Source organism: Sminthopsis crassicaudata, chromosome 4, assembly GCF_048593235.1.
Source record: "Sminthopsis crassicaudata isolate SCR6 chromosome 4, ASM4859323v1, whole genome shotgun sequence".
Classification (NCBI taxonomy): domain Eukaryota; kingdom Metazoa; phylum Chordata; class Mammalia; order Dasyuromorphia; family Dasyuridae; genus Sminthopsis; species Sminthopsis crassicaudata.
Window position 1 is genome coordinate 24,092,755 of NC_133620.1, and position 19,911 is coordinate 24,112,665.

The 19,911-nt window shown below is 42.4% G+C and overlaps 1 protein-coding gene across 9 annotated transcripts in view; it reads right to left on the reverse strand.

Annotated features, from left to right (window-relative positions):
- The window catches only part of OSBPL9 (oxysterol binding protein like 9), a 127,171-nt gene that overhangs the window by 86,405 nt on the left and 20,855 nt on the right, over window positions 1-19,911 (reverse strand). For all 9 annotated transcript variants that reach the window (XM_074265951.1, XM_074265950.1, XM_074265948.1 and 6 more), the window contains exon 2: window positions 19,561-19,611. In XM_074265951.1, the coding sequence (XP_074122052.1) occupies window positions 19,561-19,611 (51 nt within the window). The remainder of the gene's footprint in view (window positions 1-19,560; window positions 19,612-19,911) is intronic.

A 19,911-nucleotide genomic window follows, 5' to 3' on the forward strand; every position in this document is an offset into this window, starting at 1 on the left:
ACTGATCTCTGAAAGTCCATCAAATACAGTGTTCTGTCCATCTGATCCATTCTGAAAACTGCAGCACTCAACCAGTCATCAACTAGCAGTCTAATTATCACTATTAACTAAGTGCAGGTGTCAACAACATAGCTTCAAACTTATTAAGGTCTTCTGCACTTAAAAACAGTCTCTGCTAACTTTAGCCAAGCAAGACTTGTCCCTGAGACAGGACATAAAAAGAGGAACAGTAACTATTTCAAAAAGAAAATGGCTCAGAATGAGCAGCACTTAAGAAAAACAAGGCAAAAAGAAGGAACAAGAAAGAGTTAAACATCAGTCAAGTTTAAAGACAGATAGTGATTCTACCCCCACCCAAAAAAGAAAAAATGAATCCCTTCTTTCCTTAACCAAATAAGCCCAGTCTAGATATAAATTAATTTTACCACTTCCCATCAAAACTACAGTCTTTATAGGTTAAAATGCAGTTATGAAACAGAAACATTTTATAAATTCTTTAAGAAGGACAAATCAACCACACTCAATTAATAAGCATTTATCAGGCACCCATGGCTTGCCAAGTCTTAGGGATACAAAGAAAAAAGCAACAATTCCTGCCCTTAGGGAAGGGGAGACAAGATGTGCCTCCTAAGACACCAGTGATCTTGAGGAGAGGGCCCTAGCATTTAAGGACATCAGAGAAAGCTTCTTGTAGAAGGTGGTGTCTGAGCTGAGCCCCGAAGAAAACTGGGGCTTTGGAGAGCACTACAGGCTCATAGGAACAACTGTCGGCCAGAGAGAGGAGGCAGGCAGGACCCCCAGAAGGTTATCTGGTGTGCATGGGGGGAGAGGAACGATGCAACAGAGAAGGAGAGTCAGGTTGCAGCCATGTGGTGAAGGGCTTCAAAGGCACAGGAGTTCCTCCTGGATCCTGGGGGTGACCACCAACCCCTGAGGTCACTGAGGAGGGGAATGATGGAGCTTTAGAAAGGACCACAAAGTTGGTGGCAATGTGAAAGGCGAGACGCCCCTGAGGCCAGGAGACCCCTCAGAAGACAGCTGAAATAGTAGAGGCAACAGAAAAGGAGAAATAGGGGCTGTACATGGAAAGAGATGGTCATGGAACACCAGGAAGCAGCCTGGCCACGTGGGGGGAAGGCAGAGGAGGTGGGGATGCCCCAAAGGCAAGCTGGGAGTGAGGAGTCTTACACATGTGCAAGTCACAAATATCTACAGCACATCCTGTTTGAAGTGTCCAGGGGGCACTTGGCTCGGCCGGCCCAGAGTTTGGGAGAAAGATACGGGCAAGAAATATAGAATTAGGAGTTCATACCCAGAAGGTTAGAGATGTATAGACTTAAAACAGTCAGTCAGTCAATCAGTCAGTCAGTCAGTTATGGTTCACTGAGCACCCACTCAGTTGGAGGCACTATGCTAAGTGACAAAAATACAAAAAAACCCAGCTCTTGCCCTCAAGGAGCTCACGACCTAATGGGAAAAGCAAAACGAAATCACTGCGGACTAATGAGACAGACAGGCTAGACCGGGAAGACTTCGTGCAGAACGTGGAGCTTCAGCTGAGGCTGGAAGAAAGCCCCAGGCCCAGGAGAGTTCAAAGCACGGAGAGCAGCCAGAGAAAACATCTGGGGTCACGTCCCAGGGACAGCACTGGGCTATGGTGACTGAGGGCTTTCTATTTGATCCCAGAAGCATCAGAATTGACTGGACCCCTTGTCCTGGGCAATCAGTGTGACGGCTGCCCAGCCTGAACCAGAGGGACAGAGCGCCAAGCAGGGTATCCCCGGGTTAGAAGCCAGCTTTTTATCGACTACACTGTGCTGGTGACACAGAGGATAATCAAGCCCGTGGAAACCAGGGTCACTAAGAAAAAGAGGGAGAACCTCAGAGTGGCTGCCACATATGAATGGTGGGGCCCAACCAGAAATAACACTGGAAATAAGAGCTGCAGAGGGCTTTATGTGCTCTGATCCTCACAATGACATCTCCCAGAGACCCCAAGAGCCGGAGGGAGGGCTCTAAGTCAGAGGTACATCTCCTAGGAGGAGCCGGCGGGATGGGAGGCGGTCAGCGGACTGCAACGTTTGGACAGCAGCAGAGAGCACATTTACAGTCAGACACTCCCCTCAAAGACTACAGTCAAGCTTTGTGGCCCATCCCTCACATCAGGACTCAAGAAACAAAGGGCATCATTGGCCAAGAACTCCCTCGGGCTCCTTTCCAGTCTCCTCTCACTCTGAAGTCACAGCATCCCTTGTCTCACAGGAAGAACCGGCCTTTCTGGCCAGGGCAAACCCTTCCGCCTGCAGGCTCAATCCCAGGCCCTCCTGTCTGCTCCAGAGCCGAGCCCTGGAGAATAAATACTGAATTCCAAGTGGAAAGGAAAAATGCAAACATTTCAAGATCAGAGGGAGCTTCTGCCAAATCAAAGAGGGAGGAGATGGAATAAACCACAAGGCAAAAAGAAAATAGATGAGTTTAACCAAGTGGGTAAAGGAGGGGTACCGGAGCTCAACCAGAAAACCAGCCTGGGGCTACTGCTAAAGAGACACGGTTCCACCCAAACTTGAGGAGTACCAGTTTGGCAGTTGTGTGAAGGACAGACTGGAGAGCCTGGATTTAAAGGGAACAAAATGGGAATAAGGTGAGAGTTCAGGATAGCCCAGAGGCAGCAAACTGGTTTAGTGGGGAGAGCTGGCCTGGAGTCAGGAAGGGTCAAAATTCAGCCTCAGAGACTTACTAACTGTGGACCTGGACAAGTCACTAATCTGTTTGCATCAGTTTCTTCAACTGTAAAGAGGGGCTAATAACAGCCCCAGCCTCTCAGGGTTGTAGCAAGGACCAAATGGATCCCAGTTGTAGTGCTTAGCACAGCGCCCTTTTCTGGGGGTTTAGCTGTTTTTCGGTCATAGTCAGTGATCCCTTTGGGGTTTTCTTAACAAAGATACTGAAGTAGCTGGCCATTTCCTTCTCCAGTTCATTGTACAGATGAGGAAACTGAGGCACACGGATTGACTTGTCCGGAGTTGCACAGAGTCAGATATATCTCAAAACATATCTGAACTCACAAGAAGGAATCTTCCTGAGTCCAGGCCCAGCCCTCTCCAACTGGGCCAGCTTGCTGCCCAGGAGGCCTGTACAACGGCTAGCTCTCCCCCTAGTGGGGTGGCCATGACTGCAAAGGATACAATGTTTGTGAACAATCTTGGGGAGGAAATGATTAAGCCAAGCCCATGATTGGGCACGAGGGCCACAAGACCCCAGAACCAACAGAGTGGGGTGGGACAAGGGAGCTATTCTGACTAAAAGGATGGCGAACATCCAGACACTGAGAAAGTCTAGGGGAAGAGGAGGATGAGTTCTGTTTGCCGCTCTGGTGCGGGCTCATCTGCCCGCGGCTCAGCATTGGCCACAAGTCCTGGTAAAACAAGCTGAGGGTAACCGAAGGGCCTCAGACTCATCAGTGAAATAGGAGCATCCACCCCAAGCATCCCTGGAAAGAGCAGAAGAGAACAGTCTGTTCCAATGGCCAAGAAGCCGACACCCTGGGACACTTAGAGCTCAGTCAGACACTGAAGACTCCAGCCCTGACTCTGGTCTTGCTTCAATGACTCAGGAAGAGAAAGTGCTTAGAGACCTCCAAGGAAAAGGGGCTGTGCGCTCTCTGAAGCGCTTGGGACCCTTCTTGGGCAGCGTGTTCTGGAAGTTTTCCTCCACTATCCCTAGTTGGGCCCTCTGATTGTCTTTTCCACACAACACCCCCACAGACCGTGTCTTTTGTTCTCTGAGCCACCACCTCCAGGATTAAAATGATCCACGTGTGGGAAAGACTCGCTGCTCTCAGGGACTGCTCTCCTAGATGCTTCTAAACGACCCATCCTAGAACTTTCCCAAGAGCCAAGTGGAGGAAACATTTTGTCTCTTTTTGAATTCTGCATTGGTGAAGTGCTTCCAGACCCTTTAGCCATCTAAATGGCTATGAATAAAGAACTGAGTCTGGGCAATGAATATAGAGCTGGGTCTGGGTTCAAATCTGATCTCAAACACATATTCTCTGCCTAGGTTTTCTCAAGTATAAAATGGAAAAGGACCTGCCTCCCAGGATTACTGAGGTTCAGATGAGATCATGTGCCTGGCACAAAGTAAGTGCTGAATAAATGCTGGACCCCTTCCCCTCCGCTTCCCTCCTCTCCCCTCTCCACTGAAATTATTTCACTTCTAGTCTTCAGAATTTCCTTCTTGAGAGCTTCTCATCCTTTCTCAAGAGAATTTTAGGTCATGGGATTCAACCTATCATGCAGAATAAATCTGGAGAAAAACCATAAACGGCACTGACTGTGAATCTATGTTTCACTATCTCAAATGGGCCCTGGCAATCTTGTCCCACCCTTCGTCCTTGTTCACTACATCAGACTGTTCTAACCTCAAGCCCGCCAGGATGCTCATCCCTCTCAGAGGAAGACTCAAGAAGCAGGGGACACACTGGTCAAGAACTTCCTTGGGGCTCCTTCCCCGGCTCCTCTCCCTCTGAAGTCTCAGCATCCCTCGTCTCCCAGGAAGAGGCGGCCCTTCTAAGGTGGGCAGGCTCGATCCCAGGCCCTCCTGTCCGCCCCACTTCTCTCTGACCTTCAGTGTGTGCACACCTGCACCCTTGTGGATGGGCAGTTGTGTACCTGGGCATTCCGTATACACAGACATAGCCTCCTCTGCCTCCGTAGCCCTGGAGCTGGGCACACGAGGACCTCATGAAAACTCTTTGCTCATAATCACCCCAAATCCTATCCACAGCCTCCCACTTCTTGCCTGTGCATCTTGTGCTGCTCTGGTCAGGTGTGAGTCCCCATTTCCCCATAACTACTTTCTTCTATCTCTTTGTGCAATTGCTAGAATAGCCTCCTCCACTGCTCTCCTCACTGCAATGCTATTTTTCCCCCTCAGGCAACTGGAATTGTGTGACTTGCCCAGGGTCACACAGCTAAGCAGTATTACGTGTCTGAGGCTGTATTTGAACTCAAGTCCTCCTGACTCTAGGAGTGGTGCTCTAACCACTGTGCCATCAAGCTGCCCCTGAAATTCTTCTATTCCTTTAAGGAGCAGAAATTCAGATGATTCCTGATCCATGAACCCCTCCTGTTACCCACTGACTGACAGACTGATCCATCAGGTGATTTCCCTTCACATTTCTCCCTTTGCAATTTTTGTATTCTCCCCCAGGGAGGCAACAAGACATAATTAATAAGAGCACTGGACTTAGAAGCAAAAAGCCTGGGTTTGAGTTATGACACATAAAATGATCGAGAGAGTTTCTAAGTAATCATTTTATTAAATGCTAGCATAGTATTAATAATAGAATGGTCAGGGCAGCTAAATGACACAGTGGATAGAGCACCAGCCCTGAAGTCAGGAGGACCAGAGTCCAAATCTGGTCTCAGACTTCCTGGCTGTGTGACCCTGGGCATGCCACTTAACCCCAACTGCCTCAGCTCCCCCCCCCCCAAAAAAAAGGTCATTTGGCTTCCTCTCTCCCACCCAAGACCCCTTACAGAACCCATTCAAGGCTTCTCTGCCCTAGGAAGAGTAGGTGTTCTTAGGGTAGAACAACTCTGATTGGTTAATAAGTAATGAGAATATGATGATGAGAGGTGGGCTTCTCCTAATGAGAGGTTAATCACTCCATTGAGGTCAAGGAGAATTATCTATTTCAAGTCTGACACCTGGGAGGATCCCCATTTCCCCAGACCTGAGTTTCCCTCTCGTGGTCAGCCCAGCACCCCCAAGCCTGCCCGCATAACCAGCAGGGGCTGAATTCTGAAGGAGGAGGAATGAGGAAGGGAGAACCGCTGTCCCAATTCAATAAGCAGCTATTAAACACCAGACAGAAAGGACCATTTCTCTCAGAATCCCTCTGCAGGCCCCCTCCTCGCTGTCCCGTAGATTCCCCATCGGTAAAATAGAGCTCCCTCCTGCTCTGGCTGCGATCCTGGGAGCTCCCAGGACCGACTCCACATCCAAAGGCCTGGGCTCCGCAGTGCACCTTGCTCATCCTGGCTGTAGCATCCAGGCCAAGGCCCTCAGACCAGGCCTCCCTCCTCAATGCCAGAGCTTCGTTTGCAACTGTCCACAAGTCTCCACCTACATACTTATTCTGATGATTCACTAAAAAAGATTTTTGGACTCGAACTAGAAGAAAATCGGGCTCAAATTCTCCCTCTGACACTTAGTAGCAAGTCATAAATTTTACCTCTTAGAGCACTAAATTTTGTTGAGCTTCAGTTTCCTAATTTGTATTTTCTGAGTTTTTTTCCTCTTTTTTTTTCCTTGTCTTTAAAAAATGCCATTTGTTATATGAGATGATTCTTTGGTAGGAAGAGGGGAAGAGATACTGGGGAAAATTATGATGCCCTAAAAAATAAAAGACAATAATTAAAACTTAATATATTAAAAACATAGAGAGTTTAGTCTTTTAACACTATATGTGACATTAATATGCACAACATGCAAGTCCTTCTTGTGGGAAATAATCTTTTACATATTTTTTGGAGGATTCTCAATTTTCTTTCTTTTTTTGAAATCTTTTCAAAATTTTAAAATTTTTTCCCCTGCAGCAATTGGGGTTAAGTTCACACAGGTAGGAAGTATTAAACGTGTCTAAGGCCAAATTTGAACTCAGGTCCTCCTGCCTTCAGGGCTGGTGCTCTATCCACTGCGCTACCTAGCTGCCCCCATAAAATTTTAAACTTAAATACAAAATTTGAAATAAAAAATTTGTCATGTGTTACAGCAAAACATGAGGGAATTCAAAATATAAAGCAATAAATTTCTATTTTAAGAAAGTCTCTAGGCAATAAATACTACACATGGTGTTCAGAGCTGTCCACCTTTTCTTTGCTTCCTTGTTTTCTCTAAGTTCTCTGTTTACTTTTCACTTTATTTTCTCCCCTTCTTCTTTCACCCCACCCCAAGGCTACAATTAAGCGTGAATATATATAATACATCCCCCCAGTGTGTATATATCTATATCTATATCTATATATATGTATAGATATAGATATAGATATATACACACAATATAGATATCTATATTCAGGCACATGTATATTCATGTACATATATGTAAAACCATTTAGTCTTATTTTCAGATGTCCTATTTTTCTGAAGGTGAATACTTCTTCCTCCCCGAATCATTCCCTATTTTTCTCAATTTAAATAGTCTAAAACAACACTGAGTAACATGATTAACATATGGTGTAGTTTCCCTGTCTTTCTCTTTTGATTAAATCTATTTTAGTTTAACTTTGTCCCAGATCATGATTACCACCCCTACTATTTTTACATCATAAATTCTATTCCTGATCGTTATTTTATGTCTCATTTTCATAACATTTCCTGAAAGTAATATATTTAATTCAAAATTTTGATATGCTAAATTTAGAGATAAATTCATCCCATTCACATTCTAAACTGCTCCTTGTGTAGTTCCCTCCTTCCTATTTTCTCTTTCTCACTCCTCTATTTTTACCTTGCCCTCCTATTCCTTAAACTATCTCCAATAATCTATTCCTTATCCTCTTCTCCTACCCTATTTCCTTGTCCTCTTATTTTTCTGAATTTAGAAAACTTTTTTACTTATATATATATATTGCTCTCTCTTTAACCCATTTCCAGTGAAAGTAAGGTTTTAGCACCACCACCCCCTTTACTAACTTATTCTGTATCAATTTTTCCTTTTGCCTCATTTGTATGAAATAATTGCCCCTTTTTATCTTTCCGTGTTTTATTTTAGAATCATCCCATCTTACTCAGCTCAACCAAAGCCTTTCTTTCACACCAACCAAATAAAAATGAAGTCATAAAAAGAACAGATAATTTCATATATAGGAAATAAATGACTTGACCATACTGAGCCTCTCATAATTGGTCATTAACATTTATATTTCTCCTAGATAGTATGTCAGATTTTTCCTTCAGTTCTGTTTTTGTCACAAAAACCAGAAAGTTTTTCAGTCCATTAAATGGCTTCTCCCCTCACTTCCATTCAGGATCATACTTAACTTTGCTGAGTAAATTACCATTGGTTACAATCCCAGCTCTTTTGCTCTATGAAATATAGTATTCTAAGGCCTATGATCCTTCAGCACAGTAGCTGTTAGATCTTGTGTAACACTTATGATAGCTCCACAATATTTAAACTAATTTTTTTCTTGTTGCTTCCAATATTTCTCCTTACCCCGGGAGCTTTGAAATTTGGCTATAATTCCTGCTCCTGGGATCTCTTTTGGACAGTGAATGACAGATTTTTCTATATCTGCTTTGCTTTCTTGTTCTAGAACTTCAGGGCAATTTTAATAGATTAATTTATTATACTATTGTTTCAAGATTCTTTTTTTTTAATCATAATTTTCAGACATAAATTTCAACTATTCTTAGGTTTATTTTTCTTCAATTCTGTTTTTTAGAGCAATTATTTTTCTGATGAGATCTCACATTCTCTTTTATTTTTCTCATTCTTTTGACTGTTTTATTATTTGTGTTTTAGAACATCATGAATTTCCTTTTGCCCAATTCTAGTTTTCAAAGAACTATTTTTTAAGTTTTTGGTTCTCTATTTCAAGTTGGTTGACTTTCTTTTCATAATTTTCTTGACTGATCTTAAATTTTCTTTTTCTGATTTTTCCTCAGTCTCCCTTATTTGATTTTTTAAGTCCTTATAAAGTTCTTCTAAGAAATCTGTTAGGGTTTATTTGACATTCCTCACTGAAAAAGGAGTGATATTTTTAGTTCCATTATCTTCATGTGAATATGAACCCTGATCTTCGCTCTCCCCATAGTAGCTGTCTATGGCTGGGTTTTTTTCTCCTTTGCTAGCTCATTTTAAATTTTTAAAAATTTTTATCAGCTATTGGTCTGATCAAGTTCCAGTCTTAAGATCTAGAGAATAATGCTCCAGGTCCTCCTTACTGTTATTTTCTGAGGCCTGTCTGAGGCTCAATCCTGGGCCCTCCTCTCCACTGCTAAGCCACAGCTAGAGTCACCCCCTACTCCCTGGCTCTGGCTCTGGTCAGCACAACTGTTCTTGGCCATGCCAGTCTTTGAGTCTTTTCCTCTACCATCAGATGAAAGTTTCTAAGGCAGAGGCTGCCTCCCCCAGCAGAGGCATTTGCCCTTCACAGTGCCCTAATCTAGGCCCCAGAGGTCAGGTATTAGGTTGTATTAGGTAGTTTCTGGAGAAGAACTGCTTTAACCTAACTCTCATTCTCTTTTACTTTTTCATTCTTTTGATTGTGTTTTATTGTGTCTGTTTTAGAACATCATCAGTTTCCCTTTGCCCAATTCTAGTTTTTAGGGAATTATTTTCTTAAATTCTTGGTTCTCTATTTCAAGTTGGTTGACTTTTCATAATTTTCTTGAATTGCTTCTAGTTTTTTCCCCCTAATTTTTCCTCAATCTCTCTATTTTTAAAGTCCTTGTTGGAGGGGATGTGGGAAAACTGGGACACTGATACATTGTTGGTGGAACTGTGACTACATCCAGCCATTCTGGAGAGGAGCGATTTGGAACTTTGCTCAAAAAGTTATCAAACTGTGCATATCCTTTGACCCAGCATTGCTGCTATTGGGATTATATCCCAAAGAGATCTTAAAGAAGGGAAAGGGACCTGTATGTGCAAGAATGTGTCCAGAAACTGGAAACTACGGGGATGTCCATCAATTGGAGAATGGCTGAATAAATTGTGATCTATGAATATTATGGAATATTATTGTTCTATAAGAAAGAACCAGCAGGATGAATTCAGAAAGGCCTGGAGAGACTGACATGAACTGATGCTGAGTGAAATGAGCAGGGCCAGGAAATGTTATGAAAATGAGACATAAAATAACGATCAGGAATATTGTAAAGCAATAATGAACTGAACCAGCTACACCCAGCAAAAGAACTCTGGGAGACAACATGAACCACTACATAGAATTCCCAATCCCTCTATTTTTGTCCACCTGCATTTCTGATTTCCTTCACAGGCTAAATATACACTGTTTCAAAGTCCGACTCTTTTTGTACAGCAAAACAACTGTTTGGACATGTACACATATATACTTTAACATATTGAACATGTATTGGTCAACCTGCCATCTGGGGGAGGGGAAGGAGGGGAAAAATTAGAACAAAAGGTTTGGCAGTGTTCAATGTTGTAAAATTACCCATGCATATATCTGGTAAATAAAAACTATTTTTTAAAAAGTCCTTATAAAGTTCTTTGGATCTGGGACCATCTGACATAGTGAAAGCCTGATCTATATTCCCTCTGAGGCAATATTCTGTCTTTTTTCTAGAGAGTGGGAAGTTCTCAGACCTACTCCACCATATTCCCAGAATCCTCTCCATCTTGTTCATATTTTCTAGTTTAGGACTTGCTTGAGATCTGCAAGGCTATACAATGGGCCGTGGTTACTATTAGTAACTAGACAATATCAATCTATACTCCTAAATAATCAAATTATATATGTAGATTATGGGTTAAAATTTCAGGTCTGTGGGTTATGCCAAAGCCTAATTATAGAAATAAAAGGAAAAAAGTTTGCCACGCATAAGATTAAGATCATCATTTCTCTGAGCATAAAGCCCAAACTATCTAATTACTGCCACCTAGAGTATTCCTGGAGCAAGTACACAATAAAATTAATACATCAAATTACACTGGCTTCCTCTCCATCTGAACAAATCCCTGCAGGTTTAAGAACTCTAGATTTGGGCTCAAAGACCTCAGGGGCAGTTCCCTGTTCTGCTCTCCTGTGGGTGGGACCTAAGGTTCCCCATTTCTAAAGCGAGAAGGCCGGACACCAAACTTGGGATGTGTACTCAGGCCTAGATTTACTCATTCTTCTAAATGACTCTCAACTTCACTAATCCTAGGAGCTCCCACACATATTGGAGAAACAGGACAGAAGAAGGGGGGTTCTATGAGTTACAGGCCCCAGCTCTGCTGCTCTGGGCTCAGTCCCCCAGAAACTGAGAACGCCACAGCAGTCAGAGCTGGAAGAGGCCTGGCAAGCCTCCTGGAGGCCACTTTGGCCTTCTCCTACAGAGGAGGCATCTGTTGTCCACAGGGAGGCGGGCACTTGCCCAGGATCACTCACAGAGTGCCCAAGGAGGTCAAGCCTAAATATGACCCACATCTGGACTTTGGGTCCTGGCTAGGACTAGATGAGGTGACCTCTGAACTCCCCAGCAAGCCCAAACATGAGCATCCTCCAAACAGAGCCCTTGGGATCAATCACCTTCTGCTTTGGGGACTCTAGAAATCGGAGGATTTGAAAATGAGAAGAGATCTCAGATCTTATCTTTCCCCACTCCACTGAAAAGTCAGCCTTACCTAAGACCCTTAACAGGCCTTTATTATTTACTCGGTGCCTGAGGCTGTGGTAAGTGCCAGGGGTACAAAGAAAGAACTTTGCCCCTGCCTTCCAGGAGCTTACAGTGGGCAACAAAATGCAAACAACTGCTTCCAGAGGTTAGGGAGAAGGAGCACTCAGAAGGAACACATTGGGAATGGGGAACCCAGGAGGGGCCTCTGCAGAAGGAAAGGGGAGCAAGAACAGAGGAAAGCCAAGGAAGCCCGGCATTCCAGCCACCTGCCAGGGTAAAGGCCCAGGGATGGGAGCACAGGAAGTCACATGAGTGGGAGGAATCTAAAGCCACAAAGGCTGGAAAGATGGGGAAGAGCTGAGCTGGGAAGGGTTCTGACCCCAAACCTGGGGGCTGGGCAATGCGGCTCTGTGGGTGGAGTGGAGTGTGTTTTCCCATAATATATTGTACTGAGTAGTGAAGTACACTTGGAACACTAGCTTCCTTCAAGAGACAATTCAGATACACATGAGGAAAAAGAAAAGAAATAACAGAAAATTAAACTGAAAAAGGAAAAGGTCTTATCCATCTAGTTTGATTGAAGATATTTTAAAACAAAAGAAACAGAAATCCCAGAAGAAAGAAAAGGAAAGGGAGAAAAATTCAAAAGAAAAAAGAAGAAAAAAGGGGAAAACAGTCTTCATCTTTAAATAGTTCGTATTCCTCGAGTAGTAAAACAGATACCCAACCATTCCGCTGACATTTTATGCTTAAATGATGTGAACTTGCTTCAGTAATTTTGCTTTATATTAAACTCATACCTTTCAGGGGGAAAAAATTAGCACATAGTAGGCTGAGTTCACAAAGGTTGAGAAAAGGTCAAGGACAATAAGGGTCCAAATCTCTATTAACTGAAGAATAATGCAGTCTAGCATGTAGAAAATTATCCCAAAGCTAAAACTTTAAAAAAAAAGAAAAGTGTAAGAGAAATTTCTGTTTAAACCAATTTTATGCACTAAAACAGATTTTTTTTACTACTCTAAACCAATAAACCTTAGGCCAGAATTATCTAAAATTCACCTGATAACTTAGAACACAACCTCAGAACTTCTATTCCAAACCATTTAGGAGTTTAATTCAACCATTTTCATTCAACCATTTCAATCATTTATCAAGTGCTTTTCTATGTGAAAGTGTGAATTTATGTGAAAGTCACCACATGAAACATAGCATAACCAAATGATTTCTGCATATCCACATACATATGACTTCAGGCTACAATTCAAATTACAAGAAATTCTGACACTGAAATACAACTGCAAGGGCAGTCATCTGTGTTGAAATGAGGAAAATCTGGGTTCCCATCCCACTTCTGACACTGACATGCCACATGGTCAAAAATAAGTTTTTGAGCTCAACAGTAGAGAGAATCCTAGTACCAAAACAAAAGGTCTCTGACACATGAATAGGAAAAAAGTATAACAACAAATTGCAAAATGAAAAAAGTTTTCAAAAAAAGCTGTTTTGACACATATAGCATCATAAAGCTTGGATGTGATCCCTCTCCCCACACCCACTCCCAGCATCCTGGAAGTACATCATAAACTCAAGGCTAAAAGAGTAAGATACAAGTATGGACCTAAGAATAGACTTCTTTTTTTTTTTTTTTCTTTTGATAATAGCTTTTTATTTTCAAAATACATAAAGATCATTTTCAACATTCATCCTTGAAAAATCTTGTATTTCAAATTTTTCTCCTTTCCTTCCCTTTCCTAGACAGCAAATAATCCAATACAGGTTAAGCATGTGCAATTCTTTTAAACATATTTCCACATTTATCATGCTGTGCAAGAAAAATCAGATCAAAAAGAAAAAAAAAGCAAACAAAAACAAAAAAGATGAAAGTATTATATTGTGATCCACGTCCAAGCTCCATAGACCTCTTTTTGGATGCAGAGGGCTCTCTCCATCACAAGTCTATTGGATTTGGTCTCCTCACTGTTGAAAAGAGCCACATCCATCAGAATTGATCATCATATATTCTTGTTGTTGCTGTGTGAAATGTTCTCTTGATTCTGTTCATTTTCCTCAGCATCAGCTCATGTAAATCTTTCCAGGCCTTTCTGAAATCACCCTGATGATCGTTTCTTATAGAACAATAATATTCCATAACATTCATTATACCATGACTTATTTGGCCATTCCCCAACTGCTGGGCATCCATTCTATTTCCAGTTCCTTGCCACTATAAAAAGGCTACTACAAGTATTTTTTCACATATGGGTCCTTTTCCCTTTTTTATAATTTCTTTGAGATACAGACCCAATGTGACACTGCTTGCTGGATCAAAGGGTAAGCAGTTTCATAGCCTTTTGGGTATAATTCCAAATTGGTCTCCAGAATAGTTGGATCAGTTCACAGTTCCACCCTCAATGCATTAGTATCCCAGTTTTCCCACATTCCCTCCAACATTCACCATTATCTTTTTGGGTCACCTTAGCCAATCTGAGAGGTGTGTAGTGGTATCTCAGAGTTGTCTTAATTTGCATTTCTCTAATCATTAGTGATTTAGAGCATTTTTTCCTATGACTAGAATTGGCTTTAATTTCATCTGAAAATTGTCTGTTCATATCCTTTGATCATTTATCAACTGGAGAATGGTTTGTATTCTTGATCAATTTGAATTAATTCTCTATATTTCAGAAACGAGGACTTTATCAGAACCCTTGGATGTAATTCCCGCCCCCCCTCCCCCAGTTTTCTGCTTCCCTTCTAATCATGCTGCATTGGTTTTATTTGTACACATTTTTTTTTTAATTTAATATAATCAACATTATCCATTTTGCATTTTGTAATATTCTCTAGTTGTTCTTTGGCCATAAATTCCTTCCTTCTTCAGATCTGAGAGGTAGACTATCCTTGTTCTCTTAATTTGTTTATAGTGTCATTCTTTATGTCTAAATCATAAAAGCATTTTGACTTTATCTTGGTATAGAATATTAGGTGCTGGTGAATGTCTAGTTTCTGCCATAGTAAATTCCAATTTTCCCGACAATTTTTGTCAAATAGTAAGTTCTTATCCCAAAAGCTGGGCTCTTTGGTTCTATAAAATACTAGATTACTATAGTCATTGGCTATTGTGTCTTATGAACTTAACCTATTCCACTGATTGACTATCCTATTTCTTAGCCAGCTCTAAATGGTTTTGATAACCACTGCTTTATAATATAGTTTTAGATCTGGTACAGCTAGGCCATTTTTGTTTGCATTTTTTCCCCATTAATTCCTTTTAAATTTTTTACTTTATGTTAAGAATAAACTTCTTAAAACAACTGTGTGGTCCTATAATGATCAATGCAGGTTTGGATAATTTCATGAATGTCTTTTTGATACAATCCAAAGGACAACTGCTTAGTTTTCTCTTCCTCCAGCAAAACACTGATTTTCTGGCCTGTAAGGCCAAAATGATTTCCCAGGACCTAGAAAAGTTTACAGATCACAACATCCAACCCAAAGAATGAGTCCCCACCTTTACTATCCTGGTCACCTAGGTCAGCCACAGCTTGCAGGATTTCTATCATCAGGGCCCACTGCATTTCAGGGTCAGCCTAAGCTACTGATCAATCAAAAAACAAGCTTCTAGACCAGTGGTCCTCAAACTTTTTAAATAGGGGCCAGTTCCCTGTCCCTCGGACTGTTGGAGGGCCGGACTATAATAAAAACAAAAGCTCACACTCTGCCTCTGCCCCTCAGCCCATTTGCCATAACCCGGCGGCTGCATAAACATCCTCAGCGGGCCGCATCTGGCCAGCGGGCCATAGTTTGAGAATCCCTGATCTACACAGAAAAAGGAAATGATAAATGCTGGAGTGTATGTAGGAAAACTGAGATACTTATGCACTGCTGGTGGAGTTGTGAACTGATCCAACCATTCTGGAACTATACCCAAAGGGCTATCAAACGGTACATGACCTTTGATCCAGCAGTGTCTCTACTGGGCCTGTATCCCAAAGAGATCTTAAAGGAGGGAAAGGATCCACATGTGCAAAAATATTTTATAGCAGCTGTTTTTGTGATTGCAGGTGATTTCAGAAAAATCTAGAAATACTCATGTGAACTGATGCTGAGTGAAGTGAGCACAAATGAACACAGGAGAACATTATACCCAGTAACACCGAGATTATGTGATGATCAACTATGACCGGCTTAGCTCTTCTCAGCAATAATGATAGATAATTCCAACAGATTTATGATAGAAACTGCTATCCGTATCCAGAAAAAGAACCATGGAGTCTTGAATACAAATCAAAGCATACTGTTTTTACTTTTTACAAAAATCTATTTTCTGTTTTTTCTTTCTTGTGGCTAATCTCTCTTATTCTGATTCTTTCACAACATGATTAATATGGAAATATCTTTAACATGATTTTACACTATTAAATGGAGGGAAAAACAAGCATCCAGTAATTGCCTACTATGTTCCTAGCAAAGAACTATAGAATTTGGAACTCAAAACTTAAAAAAGAAAACAAAACAATGGATGTTAAAAATTGTAATTGGGAATTCTGGACAAAGAATGAAAACCTGCTTGTAAGGGCTTTACATTATACTGGGGAAACAAAAAGTAGAAATATACATATACTGACACAGAAACACATATATTTGTGTATACAAACACATACAAAAATGTTAAAAAGTGGTTACCTAAGGAAGGAAGGCACTAGCGGTTGGGGGGATCAGGAAAGGCTTCATGTAACGATAATAATATTTAACATTAAAGTTGGTAAAGAGGGGCAGCTAGATGGCACAGTGGATAGAGCACCAGCCCTGAAGTCAGGAGGACCTGAGTGACCTCAGACACTTAACACTCTTCCTGGTTATGTGACCCTGGGCAAGGAACTTAACTCCAATTGCCTCAGCAAAAAAAAAAAAAAAAAAGTTTACAAAGAGTTTGATACAGATTATCTCATTTAATTTTCACAACCTGGGGGATCACAGAATTTCTAGGTGTCTACAACTGGATGTGAACTTGTGGCCTTTTGCTCCAAGGTCCAGGGCTCTGAACATTGGAGCTACCTTTCTAGGTCTTAAAAGAGAAAGGGCTTTTGCAGTAGTGGTAAGGATGAAGTTTCCAGGCTGGCCAGAACAAAGGCCTGTAGAAGAGAGATGGCCCGCTGTCACATGAGAACAGAGAAGGCCAGTATGGCTGGCAGAGGAGAGGGGGGAAGTAACGTCCCAAGAGGTTGGAATGGTAAGTCAATGGGAGTTTCCCCAAGGCCATAAAAGCTAAAAATGCTAGTCCAAACTGAAAAGTTTGGTCCAAACAGGGAAGCCGGCCTGCACACGTGAGAACATGCAGAACTCACCCAGTAAATGCAAGGTAATGGTGAAGAGGGAGAACTCGCTAAGAGGTAGTGCAAGCTGCATTTCAATGGATGTTAATTCTAATACATGGAGGTAAGGAGCAGGAGCATGGAGGGGCAGTCTGGACAAGAGCGCAAGGAGGGAGACTGGGTATTGCACGAAAAAAAGCAAGGAAGGAAAAGGGGCTGGGCCCTCAACAAGCATCAGTCTGGAAGGCCAGTGGGGGCACACGGGCATCCCGGGCAGAGACTCTCCATCTCCACCCCCACAATGTCAGCTCCTTGCCAGAAGGGCCTGTTCTTTGTCCTCGTATCCTTAGTGGCCAGCACAGGGCAAGTCCCACATTGGGCACCTATCTGGAATCAGGTTGTAAAGGGCTTTAGATGCCAAAAAAAGTATTTGTCCTGACCCTGACAGGGGAGTGTGCTGCAGAGGAACAGGCCTTTACTAGGAGTCAGAAAATGTGGGTTCGCCTCTTCCCTCTGCACATTCTCCCTTTCTGAACCTTTCTAAACCGCCCCATTAATCTGGGATTCAGTGGTATCACCCAAGGACGTGGGGGCGGGGCTAGGTGACCTCAGAAGCTAGGGCTTCTCCCCTCCATCAATTTTCCTGTGTACCCCTTAGGGGAAGAGGGAGACAGAGCAAGGACTATCTAAGGCCCCTTCCGGATCTCCATAGATTTCTTTAGGAAGGTGGGGATCCCACTGAAGGAAGTTTTTAAAAGTCTGAACATAAACATCAGGAACTTGGGAGATGTGGAGGCAGTGAGCGTTAGGGATCCAGGGTCTGCTGGAAGCCCTCTTCAGCGCCTCAGCTCAGTCTCGCTCCTCCAAGCCCTCCTCCACTGCCTGCTCTCAGCACTGCCCGTCACCTTTCCAGGCACCATCTACCTGAGAGGTCTTTGGTACCGCTTCTCGAGCGTGATTCGTTCCAGCCGATACACGCCTGCCAAAGGGCCTCCTTGGCAAACGAGAACTCTACGAACGTTTCGAAGTATCTAGATCAGCCTGGCACCTAATGAAGGAGCCCGCCTCTGAGCCTCCTCGAATGGTCGGATGGTCTATGCCTGAGTAATTCCAGGGAGAGAGAACCACACCACAAAGGAAATGGTCAATTCTCTCATCAAATTCTACTGAGATCTAAGAGTCTGCTCATTATTACTCCTGTAACCTTTCTCTTTAAAAAAAAAAAAAAAAATGGGTCAGAAATGCCTTGAGGGTCATTTGGATTTTTCCCCATCTGCCCCCTCCCATGGAACAAAGGGCAGTTAGACAATAACCGTGTGCCTCATTCCAGGATGTATTCCTGGGGCATTGAGAGAGGTCACGTCACTGATCTCAATTCTTATCTTTCAATCTTGTTGGCATGGCTGCCCGGTGCTCTCCTGGCTCTCTCAGATCACTATTCATTAATTCATACAAATCTTTCAAGTTTCTCTGCATCCCTGGCATCTATGCTTTCGTTGGGATGGCCATATTCCCTCCTGTTGATTCCCAGCCAACTCTGTTTCCAGATCTCTGCTCCCAGACAGTCCTGCTGGGAAGGTCTGGGTGGTTGTGGGGCCTTCTCGTCCATCTGGCCTGTAAGCCCAGAAACAAAAGCAGCCTTCTTGGGACTAAGGACATTTTAGTAATTTTGTGAGCTAACTGCTAATTTCCATTCTTTTCTAGAACCAAAGGGGCCCAATTTGAAGCTCTACTTGCAGTATATTAGTAAGTCTGACTTCCAATAATCTATCTTTTACCCTCTTTGTTCATTTGCTAGATCATGAAGCCACGTCGTCCCTCCTCTTCACATTACTGAGCAAACGGGAGAAAACAGAGGCCCGTGAGGGTAAGTGACAAAGCTGAAAACCAAATGGAGCACTCGCTCCCCGGAACATAATGCCGCTCCTTAGGTTCCAGACTCCCTCCACCTTGCCGATGGTCCATCAAGGAGAGAACCAAGCGGCCTCCACTGAAACAACACTTCATTTTACAAGTATTTCCTTCCCAACCCTACGAGGAGAGTTATGATCCTCACTTCTAACCACAGAGGGAAGGGGCTGGGCGAAGGTCACACGGCTGGTGAGTGGCTGATCCCGAACTCAAACCTAATCTTTGACTCTCAGTTTAGCCCAATGCCTGGCATACAGATGGTGCTTAATAGATATTTATTGGGTGACTGATTCATCTCAGGATCAAGAGTCATGCTCCTATCCTCTATGGCATAAAGTTTGGTCAAGTTTATCCTCATCAAGGTGATTTGGTATACATTTCAAGAAACATTTAAGTGAACAAACATTAAATACCTATTGTATACAAAGAGAGTTTATTAAGATCAATGAATAAAAGAAATGACCAGGATAACAACAGCCTTTCAAAGTCATGGGTACATCTGAGGAGTCTCAATGAGTCACATGACCATCACCAAAGATGGATGTTAAATCTGAAGGTAGCTCTTTTAAGATCTCTGAAAGCATCTTTTTCTTCTTCCTCTGAAGGGTTCAATCTGAAGTCTCATCTGCCTGACTGTACTCCTCTTATAATCTAGCATCTTTGTGCGAAAACTGATCTGACACTAAGCCTAAAAGAAGATGGAAAAGAGAAACAAAGAGTGAGCTATGAGATAAAGTATAATGGACCCAGATGACTGATGTTAAAGTGAGAATGAGAAACATTTGCAGCCAATCTGGAGGGCCTGTCTACAATGAAGGGGCCTCTGAGGGGAAGCATAGAGAGGACTTGACAAAATGCTCTGAAATCAAAGCATCCAAAACATTCATTTTTTAGCATTCTCTGAAACATAGCTTTTCCAGGGGGAAAAAAAAAAAAAAAAAAAAAAAAAAAAAAGAATGAAAGAAAGAAAGCTACTTACTCTGAGTCTAACACAGCCTCTTCGGGAACCTCTCATCATTTTGTCCTTGGACTGAAAGAAAAACAAAAACATACCATAAAATGTTTATATTACAAATAAAATTTAGCCCATTTCTTATTATGAGCAAATTTTTTACTACAAAGTATGTCAGAAAATCTTGAGATGAAAAGCCGAGATTTTAGAGTTGTTATATTGCTGCCCCTCCTTCCCCTCCTGCCAAACCTACAAAGGACAAAGAAATTAAAAATTAGGATTTGAAACTACTCTTGTAGGTATGGGACACTTTTTGCAGCTGTTTTAAGATTTTTACAAGACGTTTTCCTCGTGACAGTCCTGTGAGATTCCTAGTTA